The sequence below is a fragment of the Chiloscyllium punctatum genome, chromosome 2, assembly GCF_047496795.1.
Source record: "Chiloscyllium punctatum isolate Juve2018m chromosome 2, sChiPun1.3, whole genome shotgun sequence".
Taxonomy (NCBI): domain Eukaryota; kingdom Metazoa; phylum Chordata; class Chondrichthyes; order Orectolobiformes; family Hemiscylliidae; genus Chiloscyllium; species Chiloscyllium punctatum.
In genome coordinates, this window is record NC_092740.1 from 159,341,855 (window position 1) to 159,363,408 (window position 21,554).

Below are 21,554 nucleotides of genomic sequence, written 5' to 3' on the forward strand. Positions count from 1 at the left end.
TCAAAGGGACTGGAATAGAAAAGCAAAGAGGTTTAGCTAAAACTATAAAAGGCAATAGTCAGACCACACCTGGAAAACTGTGAACAGTTTTGGTTTTCTTATCTGAAGGTACACATATTGGCATTGGAGGCATTCCAGAGAAAGTTTACCAGGCTGAATCTACGTATGGAGATATTTTCTTATGAGGAAAAGTTGAGTAGGCTGGGTGTGTACTTTTTGGGGTTTGGAAGAATGAGCAGTGACCTTATTGAAGCATACAAGATTCTTAAGGGGCTTGACAGACTTGATACAGAAAGATTGTTTGGGACAGTTTAAGGATGGCATCATCTTAGAATAAGGAGTCTCCCAACTGGAGGATTTTCTTCTCTACGTCATCTTCCGCCTCGGAACACTTCAACCCCAGGGCATCAGTGTGGACTTCAACGGTTCCTCATTTCCCCTTCCCCCACCTCACCCTAGTTCCAAACTTCCAGCTCAGCACTGTCCCCATGACTTGTCCTACCTGCCTATCTTCTTTTCTACTCCACTCCACACTCCACCCTCCTCCCTGATCTATCACTTTCATCCCCTCCCCCACTCACCTATTGTACTCAATGCTACTTTCTCCCCACACCCACCCTCCTCTAGCTTATCTCTCCACCCTTAAGGCTCTCTGTCTTTATTCCTGATGAAGGGCTTTTGCCCGAAACGTCGATTTTACTACTCCTCGGATGCTGCCTGAACTGTTGTGCTCTTCCAGCACCACTAACCCAGAATCTGGTTTCCAGCATCTGCAGTCATTGTTTTTACCTAATTGATTTTAACCCTACTGCGAATCCTCTTGCAAGGATGCCTGCCTTGAAGAAGTTTTCCTCCTCTCTCTACAAGAATCTCAGGGAGTCCCTCTCCCACTGCAACTCCCAGGTCATTTCCTCTGTCCTGATTTGATATTGGCAACATCATTTATTTTATGCTTGATTTTCTTTTCCATAGAGAAAGAAATAGGGCAGAATGTGAAGAGGCTGCCAATTTGTTATAGCCCATTTTGCAGTGCGTTGCCTAAAATGGATTTTACCACATGGTATTGATCATTTATTTTAAAATCATGTACACATCTAGGGAGCTTCTGTTGACTAAAAAGGATACTAACCAAAAAATATCCTGATAATGTTTTGGATTTCTGTTATAATTTATATTTTCACCAAATTAAAGATGCTAAACTAATTTTTGAAGATGGAAAGCTGACTAAGCCTCGTCAGTTCTGACATCTTCAGTTGAAATTAAACTATCTCATTTACTGGCAGCCATTTTTTACAGCAACATCTGACCCGAACTATGCTAAAACTTAGACAAAGGACATCTTTGTCCTTAATTTCAACATTTAATCATTTGGGATTTTATGCATAAACTTGACATGCTTCCAAGTCTAAGCAGATATGTGTTCCTATGAGAGTGTTGCAGTAATTTCTGGTAAAAAGACTGCAAAAGGAGCTGACTGAGCATGATAAATATTGTCGTGGTATGTTGCAGATCCAACATTTGTCTTTTACCAGTGTGGATACTGATGAAAAATATTCATTTAGCACTTCCCCTATCTCCTCTGACTCCATGCACAGCTTCCCACTTCTGTCCTTGATTGGCCCTAATCTTACTCTAGTCATTCTTTTATTCCTGAATATACTTATAGAAAACTTTAGAATTTTCCCTGATCCTATCCGTCAACAACTTCTCATGTCTCCTTGCTCGTCTTAGCTCTTTCTTTAGGTCTTTCCTGGCTACCTTGTAACTCTAAATCACCCTAACTGATCCTTCAGTTCTCATCTGAACATAAGCATTCTTCCTCTTGACAAGAGATTCAACGTCCTTAGTAAACCACGGCTCCTGCGCTCAACAATGTCTTCCTTGTCTGACAGGTACATACTTATCAAGGACACGCAGTTGCTGTTCCTTGAATAAGCTCCACATTTCTGTTGTGCCCATCCACTGAAGTTTCCTTCCCCATCATATGCATCCTAAATCTTGTCTAATCACATCATAATTGCCTTTCCCCCAGCTGTAGCTCTTGCCCTCCAAACATTTGCCTTCTAGTTTTCAATTCCCCATCCTTAGCAAAAAGCCTATCAACATTTAGCTGATCCATTACCCCTCATGATTTTATACACCTTATTAAGGTCACCCCTCATTCTCTTACATTCCAAGGAATAAAGTCCTATCCTGGTCAATCTCTCCCTATAACTCAGGCCTACTTGTCCTAGCAATATCCTTGTCAATCTTCCTTGCACTCTTTCCAATTTAACTATGTCCTTCCTATAACATGATGTGGAGAAGTTGGAGTTGGACTGAGGTGGACCAGGTCAAAAATCAATTGACACCAGGTTATACCACGCCTGAGAAGGAGCGGAGCTCCGAAAGTTTGCAATTTCAAAAAATCCTGGTGTCATTTGAATTTTGACCTTCCTCTAACAGAGTGATCAAAACTGCAAACAATTCTTCATGCGGCCTCACTAATGACTGACACAACTGTAATTTAATATCCCAATTCCTATACCCAGTGCCTCAGTTGATGCAGACCTGCACACTAAATGCCTTCTTCACCACCTTGTCTCCCTAGGATGCCACTTTCAATGAACTGTGTCCTTGTACTCCTAGGTCCTGCTGTTCCACAACACTCTCAGGACCTTATCATTTACTACCTTGATTTGACTTTCTAAAGTGCAGAACCTCACATTTCTCTGTATTGAATTGCATTTGCCCATCCTCAGCCCATTTTCCCATCTAATGAAGATCCCTCTGTAATTTTTGATAAACATCCTTGCTATCAACGATACCTCTGAATTTGGTATCATTCGCAAACTTACTAATCATGTCTGGTACATTGACATCCAGATCACATATGTAAATATAACGAAGGTCCCAGCACCGACCCCTGTGGCACACCACTAGTCACAGGCCTCCAGTCTGAGAAACAACCTTCAACAATCACCCTCTGCTTCCTACCATCGAGCCAATTTTGAATCCAATTAGCTAGCTCTCCCTGGATTCCATGCAACCTAACTTTCATGACTAGCCTGCGTGTGGAACTTTATCAAAGACCTTCCTATGGTCCATCTAGACAAAACCCACTGCACTAACCTCATCTTTCCTCTTGGTTACCTATTCAAAAAACCCTAAAAGATTTGTCAGACATGACCTTCTGTGCACAAATCCATACTGACTATCTCTAATCAGGCCTTGACTGTCCAAATAATGGTTGGTTGGTTGGTCCTTACCCTAAATATCCACTCCAACAACTTGCCTAACACTGATGTCAGGCTCACTGGCCTGTAGCTCCCTTGCCTCTCTTTGCTACTTTTCTTAAACAATGGAACAACATTAGCCACCTCCCAGTCTTCTGGAACTTCACCAGTGACTAAAGTTTAAGCAAAAATCTCTGCAGGGGCCTCTGCAATTTCTTCCCGCGACTCCCACACTCCTGATTTGTGAATTGTAGATAGTGGACAGGCTTTGGGGAGAATAGACTTAATCAGGACCAAGGTATTTATCCACCTTAACGCGCTTTAAGGCTGCAAACACCTCCTCCCTGGTATGTATGCAGTCCAAAGCATTCCCACTTGTTTCCCTTATTTCCTTAGCACCCGTGATTCTCTGCTTAGTAAACACTGAGGAGAAATATTCATTAAAAATCTCCTCCACACCTAAATGGTCATGCTGATCTTTAATGGGACCTATTCTCTCCCCAGCTACCCTTTTACTCTTAATAAAGCTATAGAACGTCTTGGGGTTATCTTTAACCTTATCTGCCAGGTCTATCTCATACCCTCTTTTTGCTTTTCTGATTTCCCTCTTCAGTTTGCTCCTACAATTTTTATAGTTGTCTGGGGATTCACTTGAGCCCGATAGCTTGAACCCAATGTATGCCGTCTTCTTTTTCCTGACCACAGCCTCAGCCAGGGATCCCTAAACGTGCCAGCTTTTCCCTTCATCCTAACAATGACATGCTGCCCAAAACATCAACTCTCCTTCTCCTCTGCTTGAGCTGCTGTGCTTTTTCCAGCTCCACCCTTTATCGACTGTTAAACCCCAAAGACTAGCAGTTCAAGGAGACAGCTCATCACCACCTTCTCAAGAGCAGTTAGAACAATAGAAATGTTACAGTACAAAAGGGGGTCCATTTAGCCCGTCATGTCCATGCCCACCCAAAGACACACGCAGACCCTTCCTGATCCCGTCTTACTGCACATGGCTCATAGCCCTGTAGCTTATAACACTTAAGATGCAGATCCAGGTACTTATTAAAAGAGTTTAGCATCTCTGCCTCCACTACTTATTCAGGCAGCAAATTCTAGACACCTACCACCCTCTGCATTTTAAAAAATGCTTTTCCTCATGACCCCTCTAGTTAGAATTAGAATCCCTACAGTGTGGAAACAGGCCCTTCAGCGCAGCAAGGCCACACTGACCCTCCAAAGAGTAACCCACCCAGACCCATTCCTCTGCATTTACCTCTGACTAATGCACCTAACACGATGGGCAATTTAGCATGACTAATTCACCTAACCTGCACATCTTTGGATTGTGGGAGGAAACCGGAGCACCCAAAGGAAACCCACACAGACACAGGGAGAATGTGCAAACTCCACACAGACAGTTGCCTGAGGCTGGAATCAAACCTGGATCCCTGGTGCTGTGAGGCAGCAGTGCTAACCACTGAGCCACCATTTTGTCCTTTACCTTGAATCAATGGCCCCTAGTTTTTGAACTTTCTGCCAAGGGAAACCAGTTTCTCCTGTCTCGTAATTCTTCTGGTAAACATTCTGGTAAATCTTCTTTGCACATTCTCCAGAGGAATTGCATCCTTCCTATAATATGGTGACCAGAACTGTACGCAGCTGCTTCACCAGTGTCTTCTACAGATTCATCATTATTTCCCTACTTGTGTATTCTGTACCTCTGTCAATGAAGGAGAGTATTCCATATGCCTTATTTACAACCTTATCCAGCTGTACTGCTACCTTTAGGGGCTTGTGCATTTGTATGCCAAGATCTCTCACTTCATTTACCCCTCTCAGTATATTCCTGTTTATCATGTATTCTCTTTTACTGTTTTACTTCCCTAAATTTATTACCTCCCAATTATCAAAGATGAAATCCATCTGCCATTTATTCACCAATGCCACCAATCCATCGATATCATTTTGGAGCTTACAGCTACCCTCTGCACTATCCATTACATGACCAATTTTGCTGTCATCTGGAAATTTCCCAATTGTGGCACCCCATGTTCAAGTCTAAATCATTAATGTATGAAACAATCAGCTTTCCATTCACAAAGGCAGCCATCATCACTAACCCTTTGTTAGGGGTGGGCTATAAATGTTCACCTACCTAACAATGCCCATTTTCCATGGATGTATTTTATTAAAGAATTGTCTGTAAGAGAATAAAATATCCTGAGTCCAAAAGTGCTCCATGAATTAAAAGGAAGACTTCAATTTATATAATTGTTTCATAACCACTGAGCCTTGAGTGTGGTCACTGTTATAATATTGGAAATGTGCATTACCTTTACCATAAACCAATTAATCCTTAAAATATACTAATTTTATCTATTTACAACGATTTCAAAATTTTCAAATGATCGGCAGTTTTCTTTTGAGATTATGTTCCTTAATTAATAGAGAACTCCCAGGAAACAGTACCAGACACTTACACTTTGTTAGCTACAACATGCTACCAAAGGCAGAGCTAGTTTTCTTCAGATGGTTGTTGATTTGTTGCACAATTCATATGGTGGAAGAGAATAGCAAAGCTACTAGAATATGCTTTCATTGACCTAATGTCCTTCATCACATTTCTGCCCCATTATGAATTTGAGGTGCTCATGTGCATTCTGCTTTACCTGATAGAAGGACTTAATGTACCTACTGTCAGTTGTCAAAGTGCCTGTCAAATTCAAACCTGAGCAGTAGTATCTAGGTAAGATATTGTATGATTTGCAGACATGCATGAAACTATTAAATGTATTGTGGTCTGGAAAATGCTTTTTAATATGTTAGTGTAATTGGTTGCATATAGCAATACTGCTAATTGAGGAACATGTTTATTTTAATCCTCATTAAATTATAACAGGGTAAAAGAAACTTTTTCCATAGCCTTATGTTATTTGAGGTTTTCTTTTAGAAACAGTGATGTAGCAATGCTCATTTATACACAGACATATGCACTGCTGTAGTAATTAGCCAATTCATCTTTTTTATCAAGCTGTGGAAAAGAACTGCAATAAGGAAAAGATCCAAAATCTGTTTCTGTGAAGTCATTCACTGCACAAGCAATCAATGGGAGAACAAACCCCATATTTCTTTCACTCATCTCCTTACCTCAATGAATGAAAACAGAACGAATGTAACAGTTTGTATACATTCCACTGAGTGATCTTCACTATAATTGTATTAGTTATGTCAAGAGATTTAATGGGGCTGCTGAAATGTTAAGACACAAACTTATGAAGGATCTTTGTCAATCGCACGTGGATTTTTTTTTGACATTCTTTCTGATAATTTATTCATGGCTTTCATATTTCAGCAACGGTACAAGACTATGCCAGAAAAAGACTCCTGTTAAACTTCATGGTAATTTGACATAAGAGAACCTGGATATTAATTATTGATGACTGATGACTCCCCTGAGTTTTTCAAACATAAAGCACACTAATACATTATTACAAGCCTCTCACTTCTGGAATTGCTGTTGAGTAATGAGCTGGGGAATCATTGACATAGTAGTAATGTCACTAGACCAGTAACTTCGACCCCCAGACTTATGTTCTGGGCATATGGGTTTTCACCATAGGTGAAGTGAGAGGGACATCAAGGCTGCATTTGACAGTGTAGCATCAAGGAGCCCTGGCAGAACTAAACTCTTTGCTGTTTAGAATCATCATGTTAATGTAGGAGCTCTTCAGGGAGTTAGACAGAGCATACAGCAGAAAACAGGCTGTTCAGCCTGACTGGTTTAAGTGTCTTTAATTAACTTGTTGTGACACACCACTGCAGCATGTACAACTTGAACCCAGGCCTGCTAACCCGGAGGCAGGGGCATTACTGCTCCACAAGAACCTGAGTTCCTTCGGACAGTGCCCTAGACGCAACCATTTTCAGATCATTGATCAATGATCTTAAGGTTAAAAGCGGGGATAGGGCAATCATCAGCAATAATGTCCAACACGATTATTGATTCTTCAGGCATCAAAGTAGTCAGTGTCCAAACGTAAAAGGATGTGAACAATACACAGACGTGCATTGATGAATGATCAGTAACATCCATACCAGGTGATAGAATTAGCCTATCTTCAACTAGAGAGAATCTAATGATCACTCGTTGACATTCAATGATTGATGCGGCCCACTTCTATCATTGGACAGTCACGCAATTCAAACTGGCAGATATATGCTTCTACATTTTCGTCTGTGAAATTATCAAGAATTATCAAGAAAAGAGTGCAGGATTTTTATTCAAGATTATCTAATTTCCAAACAGAATGATGTAATTGTATAGATTTTTAAATGAAAATATTATAATGTTATAATTACCTGTTAGTGCAACTATTGATTGTAATTAAAATCAAGATCCTTTATACAATTAGATGGAAAAAATAAATAAAGATGAATCATGTAAATATGAAACCAGTATAGATGAAGAACACATAGGAAATATTGGTCAAATGCATGTGAAAGGACCTGTTATGAGAAGGGTCATTGGACTCAAAATGTTAACTCGGCTTTCTGTCTATAGTTGCTGGACCTGGGAGGTCCTCTAGCAGTTTCTGTCTTTGTTGTAGAAAATATTGATTGGGTTTCCCCATTTGACAGAAAATCTTTGCTGCCATGAGTATTGAATTCTGTTAGTAAGTAGCTTTGCAGGAAGCTACTAAAATCATCACCTGGGTTGCTGAGTGTGGCATGGTTAAAACAGCAGTTTTCCACAAAAGGCAATTTATTCTGCAATATGAAAACATGTTTACAGCCAATGACTATTACAGTGGGCGTCTAACAAATTCTATGCAATTTTACCAAGAAATGATCATTTCTGAGAATTTGTTCTGTTTCTTGTTTACTTATTTTAAGATTGTGTTTACCCTCATGAATATTGTGTAATGTCAATGCATAAAATTATCTTGATATTTACTTTGCTTCAGCAGTAAAGTAACATTTAGTGTTTTTCAATTCCTCAGATGCAACAATTGTTCTATGAAAACTATGAACACAACAAGAAGGGGTATATTCAGGATTTGCGAAACAGCAAGATCCATAATGCGATAACACTCCACCCGAACAAAAGGCCTGATTATCAATATAGATTACATAACTACTTGCTGACTCGTAAAGTTTCAGAACTACGTCATCGAACCATTCAATTGCATCGAGAAAGTGTTTCTATGAGCAAACTCAGCAACACTGAAGTACGTAAGGAAGATCAGCAACTTGGAATGATGCCATCCTTTATGCGCTTCCAGCCTCATGACAGGAATGAGGTCCTTGAATGGGAGTTCCTTACTGGAAAACATCTTTTTAGCATGGTGGAAACACAAATCCCTCGTCAGGGTATCAACAGTGCGCTTCGTGCCGCACTGGATGACACTATAATGCAGGTTATGGAGATGATCAATTGGAACTCTAAGACCAGAGGACGTGTAATAGAATTTAAAGAAATTCAGTATGGCTATCGTAGAGTTAACCCAATGCATGGAGCAGAATACATTATGGATCTGTTGCTACTTTACAAGAAACACAAGGGGAGAAAGGTGACTGTTCCTGTAAGACGTCATGCCTACATTCAACAATCTTTTAGTAAAGCATTCATGAAGGAAGCTGAAGAACTTAATGCCAGAAAGCTTGCAGACAGCATAAACAGTGACTCTCAGTCTTTCTCATTCCTTTCAAACTCACTGAAGATCTTCTCGCCATTCCAATTCACAGAGATCACCAAAGAGCTTAAACAACGAAATGATCAGAAAGTTCACATCCTTGTCCCTCTCACTGGAAGATATGAGACATTTGTCCGGTTCATGGAGAACTTTGAGAAGACTTGCCTTATTCCAAATCAGAATGTAAAACTGTTCATATTGTTGTTCAATTCTGATCCAAACCCGGATAAAGGCAAGCACATGGAGTTAATGAGAGAGCTTAACCTGAAATATCCTAAAGCAGATATGACCATTCTCCCTATGAAAGGGGAGTTTTCAAGAGGCCTAGCCCTAGAAATGGGCTCTTCCTCATTTCATAATAACAGTTTACTGCTCTTCTGTGATATCGACTTAATATTTACTCCAGACTTTGTGCAACGGTGTAGGGACAATACAATTCAGGGAGAACAGGTTTATTTTCCTGTAATCTTTAGTCAATATGATCCAAAAATAGTTTATGGCGGCAATCCAGTAAATGATAATAACTTTGTTTTCACAAAGAAGACCGGTTTCTGGCGGGATTATGGCTTTGGAATAGTTTGCATATACAAAAGTGATTTGTTGCATGTTGGTGGGTTTGATACCTCCATTCAGGGCTGGGGACTAGAAGATGTGGACCTTTTTACAAAAGTCATCTCTGTTGGCTTGAATGCCTTTAGAAGCCAAGAAATTGGTGTTGTCCACGTTTACCACCCTGTTCACTGTGACCCCAATATAGATCCTAAGCAATACAAGATGTGCTTAGGGTCCAAAGCAAGTACATTTGGATCAACAATGCAGTTGGCAGAACTCTGGCTTGAAAAACATCTAAATGGTGGATACAATAGAACTGTATCCTGACATTCAAGCTGTTTCACTCTCTCAAAGGGTTTTACCTCACATTTTTACATTGTTATGCTTTTGTTTCCAAGTCGCCTCTTCCAAAGAAGATTTTCAAAGCATTAAGGTGAATTAAATTTATGAATATTTTAGCATCCTATGGAAAATGCTTTCAAAATGGATTATTTTGATCTTTTTGCCTAAAACTGGGGAAATTCAAAACACTTGAGGGTACTGTCAATCATGTTCCTCCTGCAGGCTTTATAAAAGTGCTTCACATGTCAGAATCAAACTCAGAATTCAAAACTGATGTGATGGAAATAATGCCACAAAAGTGCTTTAAGCTTCAAGTGGGAAAGAACTATTCTAGACTTTTTAATTTATGTTCAGACTTTAAATTGTTGACTTTCACCATCTGCAGTATTTTTTAAAACTATGTGAACAAAAGTATGATTGTATGTTTGCTTTTAAAACTTTTATGTGGGAATATACTCTCACGAGATTACAGGTACTGGTGACCAAGCTCTAAATGTCTGAAAATGTATGTTCTGTATACTGTGTACAGTGACTTTAGATGACTCCTTGTTTCTTCAATGGAAACATGCTGCAAGTAGGCATGTATCTTTATTCCTGTAGCTTTGTATCCTTAATTACCCCTTCAGCTTAGAACAAATCATTTGAGAACACTCCTATTTATAATAAAGTATCTGCATAACATCATTTCACTTTCTAAAAAGGGTTGTATTGTTTTTGACTACTTGCTAAACTCTTTGGACTCCAAACTAAATTTGTTTTGCCTGTTATATGTCTGATGTGTAGTGATTTACCTCACTGATGATCAGAACATTGCAGTTATGCAACAACGATTTAGTGGTGATTGCTGCACTGCTGGAATCATCTCTACAATTAATACAATTTACTGATTTTTAGTGTACTTACATTTATTGACAGTATATGCCTAAGAGCAGACCAAACTTTCTCCAGTGCACATTCATGGTGGGTTCCAGGAACAGTTAATGCTACATATGCACATCCTACCTTTTGAGGATGGAAAGTACTGCTGTGTAGCTGCTGAAAGTATCAAAGTAGCTGTTTTGTGTCTGTAACAAGGTGACTTTGAGCATTTTCTAAGATTGGGTTTCAGGGCATTCAGTACCTAAGACTCCACTGTTATTTTTTTTTCCCTGGTCCACATTCAACAAAGAAAAAGACAGCTTGTAGGCTTTTTGGGAAGGAGGCTCATAACATGCACAATCTGGGTTTTGGAAGAAGATGACTTGAGCAGTGATTGAAGTCTGGGTTGCATTTTGTAAAAGGGTTAACTAACATAACTTGTTTTTCATTCATTGTTTTGTAATGCTTTTTGATAAAAGCTACAGAATATGTTTTGGACTTCAGAATTGTTTTCCAATCATGATGTTACTTTCAATAATTATATTGTACTTTTATTAATGCTGCTGATTCAGTATTCAGTCCTTTTTAATTTTCTGAAATGAATGCTCATGTTAACTAAAACAATAGAAATTTCAAATTTTCATGTGTTTACCTGAGCTGAAACCATGTACAGTCAGGACTGCTAAGCCTCATGATGCATTTTTTATTGAACTACTGTTTTTTAACAATTATAAGCAAATTTTTGATGAACAAACATCAATTAATAATTACAATATAAAATGTAAACGCAGCATTCACAAGAAAATAAATTATGCCCCAACTTTGGTAGAGCTGATATTGCCACAAATACCCACCATTGATTTCTTTGCTAGTATTTTGTTTTGAAAACTTGCTCAATTATTTACATTTCTATTAGTTATTTATCTAATGACAATACTACATAATAAGGCTTTTCTTTATCAGTCAACTGAGTAGTGTGAAAGCAACATTATTAATTTTGAAACAATGACTCTTGAAATTACATGCTTAGTGAGAAGATATAAAGCTCATTCAACAAATTTGTAAGAATGGATAATAAATTATAGGAGCAAAATTAAACCATTAGGTTCATTGAGTCTGTTCTGCCATTCAATCATGGCTGATATGTTTCTTAACCTTATTCTCCTGCCTCCTCCCCAGAACCCATGATCTCCTTATTAATCAAGAACCCATCAATGTCTTAAATATACTCAATGACTTGGGTTCCACAGCCTTCTGCAGCAATGAGTTCCACAGATTTACCACTCTCTGGCTGAAGAAATTCACCCTCATCTCAGTTCTTAAGAGTTGTTCTTTCACTCTGAGGCTGTGCACTCGGGTCCTAGTCTCTCCTACTGGTGAAAACATCTTCTCCATGGCTACTCTATCCAGACCTCTTGTATCTTTGAAGTTTCAATGAAATTGTAGCCCATCATCCATCTAATTTCCAGCGGGTACAGACCCAGAGTCCTCAACCATTCCTCATATTGCATGTGATTCATCGCCAGGATTATTCTTGTAAACCTCCTCTGGAACCCCCCCACCCTCCCCCCCCAAGAGGCCAGCACATCGTTAGGTATGGGGCCCCAAATTGCCACAATATTCCAAATGTAGCATGACAAGAGGCTTTTTACAGCCTCAACAGTGCATTGCTCTTCTTGTATTCTAGGCCTCTCAAAATGAATGCTAACATTGCTTTTGCCTTCCTCACTACCATATGAGCCTCTATATTAACCTTGAAAATCCTGAACTAAGATTGCAAAATCCCTTTGTGTTTCAGGTTTATGAAGACTTTCCCCATTTAAAAATGCTTACACCTCTACTCTACCTGACAAAGTGCATAAATTCACTTTCCCATATTTATTCCACCTATCCTTGTATCATCTGTCAACTCCTCAACAATACCCTCAGTTCCTTTGTCCAGATCATTAGTGTATGAATAGTTATGATCCCAATATTGACCCCTGTGGAACTCCACTAGTCACTGGCTGCCAGTGAAAAAGATCTCTTTATCCCACTCTGCCTTCTTCCAGGCCTCTATCCATGTCAGTGTCATACCCTTGGCACCATGGGCTGTTAAATATGTAGCAGCCGTCTGTGTAGCACCTTAATAAGGGCCTTCTGGAAATCTGAATACAGCAGGTTAACTCTGTCTTCTTTGTCTAACTTGCTGTTTACCTCCTTGAAGGATTCTGAGAGATTCGTTAAGCATGACCTCCCCTTAACGAAGCTGTGCTGACTCAGCCTGTTTTACCATGCACTTCAAAATACTCTGTAATCTCTCATCCTGAAGAATGGACTCTAAAATCTTATAAAAGACCAAGGTCAGGCGAACTGGTATGTACTTTCCTGTATTCTGCCTCCCTCCCTTCTTAAATGAATGATGTTACATTAGCCATTTTCTAGTCCTGTGGGACCCTCCCTCTCCCAATTGATTCATAAAAGATCACCACAACTGCCTTCACAATAAAGGCTTTAAATATTGAGTAATTAAAATTATATTTCCCTCGTGACACAATTCTTAAACCTGTTGTTCATTAGAGCTCATTTCTTACAGAGTACGAATGCCCAGATTTGACCCCTGGTTTGGTCAAATTACCAGATTTGAATTCACGTAATAATAGGCTTCTCAAATCACCCTCGGTGTACCTTTCAAAGTTTTCTCTTAGTGAATAACTTCAATGGTAAAGATGCACTTTGTGCAAAATTAGGTGTATGATTAAGCTTAAAAGGTAATAGGTTTCCACTGAGCAAGAAGACATCTAAATGTACAGAAATAATCCAATTACCAGCAATTGTGATTTAGAGTTCTTGTGCATTACTTGGTACTGCCTCATCAGTTGGACTTTTTATCAGACTTTGCTTCACACATCATGCCAGTGTTGCAAAGATACTGAGGCAGCAAAGTTGAAATGTGACCTAAGTATTGATGATAATCTTAGCATCTATATATTGGGAAAAAACAAAATACTGTGGTTTCTGGACATCTGAAATAAAAATAGAAAATGCTGGAGAAACCTAGAACATCAGACATATCTACGGGGAGAGAGACAGACACAGAATTACTGTTTCGGGTCCAGTGATAACTTTGGAACTGCTGGAAAGTGATGGTTTTATGATATTGACAGGGGAAGGAGAAGTGAGTGGAACAGATATTTAGGACACCTAGATCAGATGACAAAAGCAGTACAAATGGTAGTAAAGAAATGATAGAGATGTAAAGTGGGTCTGAATGATAGAAAATATGCTGGTTGGCTGCGATCAAACCCATCTAGACAAGATAGAAAAACAGAAATTGCTGGAGAAGTTCAGCAGATTTGACAACACCTGTTCCTTGTCAGCCCCAACACTCTGGAACACCTTGATCCATTCCTCCACTGCCAATCATCACGAGCACTTTTTCAAGCAATCCCAGAATGTGCACAATTTACCCATTTAGCTCCGCCCTCTTCAGTATCCAAAGCTGCAGACACAGTTTCTCAGGAAAAGTAGTGATTTACTTGCACTTTACTCAGTTTAGTCAACTGTATTCTTTGTTTGCAATGCTGTCTCCTACACAACGTGGAAACAAAACACAAATTGGGTGACTGCTTTGCAAAATGCCTGTATTTTCTCTGCAAAAATGACCCAGCTTCCAGCTGCCTGCCATCTCAACACACTACCATGTTCCCTGACCAAACACCTCTATCTCAGGCTTGCTGCAGTGTTTCTGACTCAGTGCAAGCTGGAAGAGCAGCAGGTCATTTCAGAACACAACCTGGAGTTCAATAATTTTTAGAGCATGTACCCCAGGTCCTGTCATAACATAGGCTGCTTTCACCCGTTTTCACCCGCTCATCATCCTCACTAACACCTACCTACCCCTGGCTTACTATCAAATATCGCTTTGTCTGTCTAACTTTTCCTCACTCTTTTTATCTCTCTCATGCGCACATCCTCATACAAATGTTCCATTTCCAATTATCCACTCAGTCCTTTCCCTCCCCCATCCCCTATCATCAAGGTAAGTACCACTTTTTCCTGTATTTTGTCAGTTCTGAATAGACTTGAAAATGTTAACTCTATTTCTCTCTCCACAGATGATGTCAGACCTCCAGAATTTCATCAGTATTGTCTGTATCTATTTCAGGTTTCCATTATCCTAAGATGGGGTGGCATGGTGGCTCAGTGGTTAGCACTGCTGCCTCACAGCATCAAGGACCCAGGTTTGATTCCCACCTCAGGTGACTGTCTGTGTGGAGTTTACACATTCTCCCTGTGTCTGCGTGGGTTTCCTCCGGGTGCTCAGGTTTCCTCCCACAGTCCAAAAATGTGCAGGTCAGGTGAATTGGCCGTGCAAAAAATTGTTCAGGGATGTGTAAGTTAGGGGTAAATGTAGAGTGGGATGTAGAATGGGTTTAGATGGGATTCTCTTCAGAGGGTCAGTGTGGACTTGTTGGGCTGAATGGCCTGTTTCCACACTGTAGCGATTCTATTATTCTAGACCTCTATTGTTTGCATGGAAATAAAACATTCTGGGGAGGGGATGTAATCAAAATGGAAGACAGTATCATGCTCTGAGATATTGCATACAAAGTTGAAGTAGTGGACAAGTCAGGTGACCTCCGACTGGCATACATTCATCCATCCTGGATTTTCCCCTCATTTTTTGCTTATATAACCAGCAGTTGATAAAGACAAAAATTTACTATTTTTCTCCAATTGGATATTCAGTTTTCCAGTTCCAAAATTGCAAGTTACCATTACCTTTCGCATTCGTGGTGACCTTTTACAGATGGGGAATTAATGCCAGGCCACCTGAGAAAGATCTCAACAACTGTACCCAGTCAATGGTTCTGTTTGTTGGATCAGATGATCTTGAGCTTGAAAGATCACCTTTTCATTTAAGCTTTGTCGTATTTCAAAGCATGCAGTCGAATTTGCAATTTATACAAAGAAAGCCACAGTTGTTGAAATCTGCAACAAAAACAGAATATGCTGGTAACATCGAATCAGAGCAAAGCAAGTACAAATTAATGCTTAAATTCCAGACCATTGATACACCACTATTAATTGAAAGAATAAACTTTTTCGAAACTGGACATATTAGGGGAACGCATACTTAGCGGGGAACTCCAGACCAATGTGTACAAGAATACCCATTCTCACCAGATACTGAATTATAACATCAACCACCCCAGCACCACAAATGGAGTTTCATTAGAATATTATTTAAATGAGCAAAGACACACTGCAGCAACCCAGAACTCCAGAAGGCAGAACAGGTACCTGTTTCGTTTATATCAAAGGATATAAATGAAATAGGTACCCCAAGAGCACTATCCTCCGATACTTCCAGGACAAACCCAAGAAGAAAATGCTACACAACCAGACACAATAGCAAACATACCATACGTCAAAGACATATCAGAGATAACTACTCAACAACCAGAAGCTGGGGATCTTAGTGGTCCACAAACCAGTAAGCACCTTCCACCAACTCCTCACAAAGTTTAAAGACCCAACACCCACATCTAACAGGACAAAAGCTATCTACAAGATGCCCTACCAAGACTGTGAAAAACAGTACATAGGACAAACTGGAAGAAAACTGACCATACGAATGCACAAACATCAACTCTCCACTACCAGACATGACCAGCAGTCTCTCATTTCCAACCAGACAGACAATAAAGGACACAAATTCAACTGGGACAGTGGAACCATCCAAGCACAGGCAACATAGAGCTCACTCAATAGATACATTGAACTGGACCCCGTATACAAACCACTCAGATTCAGAACCGGAAGTATCAACAAACAGAGACTCATCAATACTAGGCAGCACAACTACCAACACCTTATCAAAGACGCACTGATGATGTCACCCAGCGATGAAACTTTTGCAAAAAAACACACCAGCTCAGTGAATGAACCCATGACTTTAAACTTTATTTTGCTGTGCAATTTGAATATTTCAGACAGTGCTCATCTGATCCTGCAATCTATCTAATTGAAGGAGTTGATCAAGCCTTATCATTATGTTTATATAAAATTATATTTATAGAGCAATCTTGGCCTGAGGCAAAAGGTGTGTAATCAAGCCCCACTAAAAATTAATAATCTAGCCTGACATTTCAATATAGAATGGAAGAGCTGCCACATTTCTGGAGGAACTGTACTTCAAACAAACTGTTGAATTGAGTCCCTCACCTGTCTTCTCGATTGGCCTTAGAAAATCCCATTGCAGAATCTGAAATCAGAGTGCTCGCAGTGACCTGATCAGGATTTATTGTTCACAATATCATGGTCAAAATGGATTAACCATTCATGTATCTCATTGCTTTGTGGGATCCTGCTGTTTGCAAATTTGTAAATCCACTCTGAAATGTCATGAGAACATGAAAGACTCCGTATAATTGCAAGTTCTTCCTTCTAACAATGTACACCAAAGTTGAAACATTTTAAAATGATAAAATAGTGGTCATTTATAGTAAATTTTGTAAGTAGCACGTTTGATAGTTATAAATCTGGACCAGCAATCAAATCTCCCAAATATGAAAAAACAATTGAGTTGATGGGTGGTGGACTGTTGATACAGGGAGGCATAATTTAATTGTGGTATTACATTTTTTTTTACAGGCCTGTTTTTGTTTCCTATGTAGTGATCCTGCAACCTTATGAAAATGACAACAGTTTTAATTCACAAGTTGCATTTCTTCGGCTATACATACTCATTTGAATTAACCAGTAAAACTAAAAAATTAAACTAGACAAAATTAAATAAAATGAAAATTCAACACCCCTAAAAAGGGCTGTGTAATTATAAAGAAAGGGAAAGCAAATTTAAATTAAATTGCTAGTTTTCGGAAGAAATGATGCCATCCCACACCTTTTACTCACTGGTTCGAATGTGTCTGCTAGTTGGCACTGTATGCTCCTTCTCCAAGGATAGGAAAAAGGAGGGCTCGCACATAGACAGCCTCCTACCAGGGACCATCACCATCTCCAGATGGCATGTTAGAACACATCAGAACGATTTAGAAGGGTGAAGAAATAATGGAGCATTCCATACAGGAGGTCCCTCCATGCAGAGTCAAATTTCCACGGGAGGCTCAAACTGTACATGAGGTTACTGAGGGAGCTTGTTTACAGTATGTATAGTTACTGTGATTCTGTAGATTAGCACTAATGCTTTGTAATTGCTTGTATTTGACGATGTCTGCTTGCATGCATTGTGTGACAGGTATTTGTGGTTTGTGATTTTGTTGCAAAAAGTGTGAAAATAACCTGTTGGTCTAATTTCATAGAGATATAATGCACCATTATTTAAAAGAAGAAAGTTTTCATTGGCTCATTATGAGAAGTTTCTTTTTGTAAATTTAGACCTTTGAATGGTAAATTTATATTTGATAATCTCGCAAAAGGTAGGTCTGCAGGGCAAAGAACTAAGTGATCATGAGTTACCATATAATTTTAATAGTACTTCACTCTCTTTTGATAAAACACCTATGATGGACATAGGAAACATAAATGGAAAAAGACATGGTTAGACACATCAAGGACTTGGTGGAAAAAATAATTATTAAAACAGGTGGCTGAGGCAGCCCAAATGTTACTTGTGGTTTAATCAGTCTTTTATAAATTGACAGTCTGTTCACAGCTGTCAGATCAAAATGTCTCATTTAGTAATGAAATCAGTTTGAACATCATCGCTATGCTGCAGGTGTTATCCGGTTCTGTTAATGATTATAATTCACCAGGCGTATGGAGTTACTGAGTCATAGAACTTTACAGCACAGTGAAGGCCCATCTTAGACTTTCATCCAGGATGCCCCTTCAAAACATCACAGAGGTATATTTCTCTGTAATTATCTGAAGGGAAAGTATTAATTAATGCTGTTTAGGGAGTATCTTGCAGGCAAATAAAAATAAAAGGGTATATCAACAAAAAAGTATTTATTGTTATAGCAGTTTCTATGTCAGAAATATGTCTAACCTTCCATTATTTATATATTCAATGCCAGATGGGATTACCTTTTGTATTTAGATATCTGCATTTTGAGTACCTGTAGAAACCCAAAAATTGAGCTTTGAAATTAGCCTATAAAATAAATGCAAAAAAAGTATATTAAAAATCCAGATTAGTGCATACAGCAAAAACAATATAGTTAGGTAGAAACTGGGAAGGGTGGTATTGATTTAAGTGGAGTGAGGTGAGTCAGGATTTCCCTATAATGAGGATAGGGTTCAGTTGTGAACATTAGGTTATATCTAGCTTTCAAATGAAACACTGCCACCAACAATTCACACTAATTTTAACCGGATCAGGGACTAAATGGATCACCAATGTATCAACACTATTCTTCTCAAGGCATTCTACACAGTACTTTCAGTGAGGGACATATTCAACAAATTTCAGTCACCTGTCACTGCCTGAATGTCAAAACACACCATGGAAGTGTCTTTCCTGTATCTGAAATAGTGAATGGAACAGTGATTTATAGCTGTAGCTTTTGCTCAACTGGCAGTGATCAAACTGGAGCCTACTGACCTTGAAGTTTTAATGGAAAATGGTCAAATTGGTTTCACTAAAGCTATTCTCAAGTCTCGGTTTGACATTGATGACTTTCAGGGCAGGACGTTTACTGTTGTTTTTCTTTGATTAAACAGCAGATTCCCAAGAATCCATCCACATGGACCACTGTCTGTCAGCTTGCTAATCATTTTTGTGTGTGGAAGTCTAGGCACCAGCAACAGCTGTTTCACTGTGGCCACAGGAATATTTGAATTCATGGAAATACATATGTCAGTGCTGTGACCTTTAAATAGCTTCTAGTCTCTCACATGTGTCTCTGCACCTGCACATCAGTCTGTTACTAATTCCAATCAATGTGCATTAACTTTAGTATTAAAGCAAGAGGTCCAATGGTTTTCTCACCTTTTTTCTCTATCCTTTTGTTTATTTCAAAATGTAGCTCTCCTGATCTTGTGACCATGTGTGATGCTCTGTATTTCTCTGAATATTTGCATACACAATTTGGCTGCTCCAGACTTGAAATCGTTATTTCTATTACCCTATCTCTCTCAGGTTTTGTATTTATCACTCCTGCTATTGTGTGTCCTTTCATTTCTCTGCCCTCAGGTACACACCATTAAAAACACCCGAAACATTAATTCTTCAACACTCACCTTACATTTTCCCTCTGTCCCTTTGACTTCTTGATAGGATATGTTGGGCCAATGGTTGATGCCTCCAGATAAACTAATTTCCTGTCCCTGCTCTCCCATTGACTTTCCTACCCAACAGTTTTGCCAGGAGTTCATCACCCGTGATCAACAGTGCCCTCAATTGCATCTCCTCCATTTCCCGCACCTCTGTCCTCGAACCCCACTCCCAACCACAACAAGGATAGAATCCCCTGGTCCTCACATTCCACCCCACTGATCTCCAAATCCAATGCATCATCCTCTACCATTTTTGCCATCTACAGTCAGACCCTATCACCAAAATATATTTCTCTCCCCACACCTATCTGTGTTCCGTAGGGACTGTTCCCTCTGCAACTCCTTTGTTTGGTCCACGCCCCCCACCAACTCTCTCTCCACACCTGGTGCCTTCCCCTGCCACCTCAAGAGGTGCAAAACCTGCACCCACACTTCCCCGTCACTTCCTTCCAAGGCCCAAAAGGATCATTCCAAATCTGGCAGAGATTTACTTGCATATCCTCAAACCACAGTTACTGCATCCGTTGCTCTTAGTATGGTCTCCTCTACATCAGAGAGAATGGGCGCAAACTCACAGAACAGTTCAGGGAACATCTCTGATCTGTATGCACCAACAAACCCCACCTTCCAGTGCCCATCCATTTCAAGTCTCCCTCCCACTCCCCTGATGACATGTCCATTCTGGGCCTCCTCCACCACCTAAACCGGGCCACCCACAAACTAGAGGAGAAACACCTCATCTTTCACTTCAGGAGCCTACAACCACGTGGCCTTGACATTGAATTCACCAGTTTCCAAATCTCCTCTTCTACCATCTCTGATCCAACCCTCTGACGTGGCGAAGCCCTCTTGACCTGACCTACCTGTCCATCTTCTTTCCCACCTATCCACTCCACCCTTCCCACTGGCCTATCACAGTCACTTCCTACCTGCATTTACCTACAGCCATCCTGCCTACCTTTCCCCTAGCCTCACCCCTGATTTATTTCTCAGCCCCCTTCCCCCTCCCCAGTCCTGATGAAGAATCCTGCCTACAATGTTGACTCTCCTGCTCCCCAGATGCTGCTTGACCTGTTGTTCTTTTTCCAACACCACATTTTATCAACTCTGACTCTGCAGCATCTGCATTCCTCACTATCTCCTTAGGTGAAAAATCACACAACACTGGTTTATTATGCCACAGGTTTACTTGAAACCACAAGCTTTTGGAGCCCCTGCTCTTTCCTCAGGCAGCTAAAGGAGCAGTGCTCTGAAAGCTTGTGGTTTCAAATAAACCTGTTGAACTATAACCCGGCATTGTGGGATTTTTTACTTTTTCCACCCCAGTCCAATACCAGCACCTCCATATCATATCTCCGAGGGGTTAATCTTTCCAATTTCCTTGTCCCAAGCTCTGCACTGATATACTAGACCTGCCAGACTGCAGAGCCACATGAGCTCAAGGCTCTTACTGGTATGAGATTGTTGTGAAGAATCTACACATCATGGTTCCAGAGTTATGGTTGAGGGCATACATTTCCACATAATGTTTTACCTTCCACCACTCTGTACATCACACTCAAACCATCAAGGATGTGGTGTAGCCTAGGTTGGATGAGGTGTTCATTATGGGCAAGTGGATTGGATGAGGGTTAAAAGCTCCTACATTCTAGATGGAGATTAAATTGGCTTCAGA

The 21,554-nt window shown here is 39.9% G+C and overlaps 1 protein-coding gene across 1 annotated transcript in view; it reads left to right on the forward strand.

Annotated features, from left to right (window-relative positions):
* LOC140492215 (chondroitin sulfate synthase 1-like) overlaps positions 1 to 10,496 on the forward strand; it is a 301,366-nt gene extending 290,870 nt beyond the window's left edge. Inside the window, exon 2 of the mRNA XM_072591115.1 lies at positions 8,210 to 10,496. Coding sequence (XP_072447216.1) covers positions 8,210 to 9,781 — 1,572 coding nt within the window. The 3' untranslated portion in view covers positions 9,782 to 10,496. The remainder of the gene's footprint in view (positions 1 to 8,209) is intronic.
* The last annotated feature ends 11,058 nt before the right edge of the window (positions 10,497 to 21,554 follow it).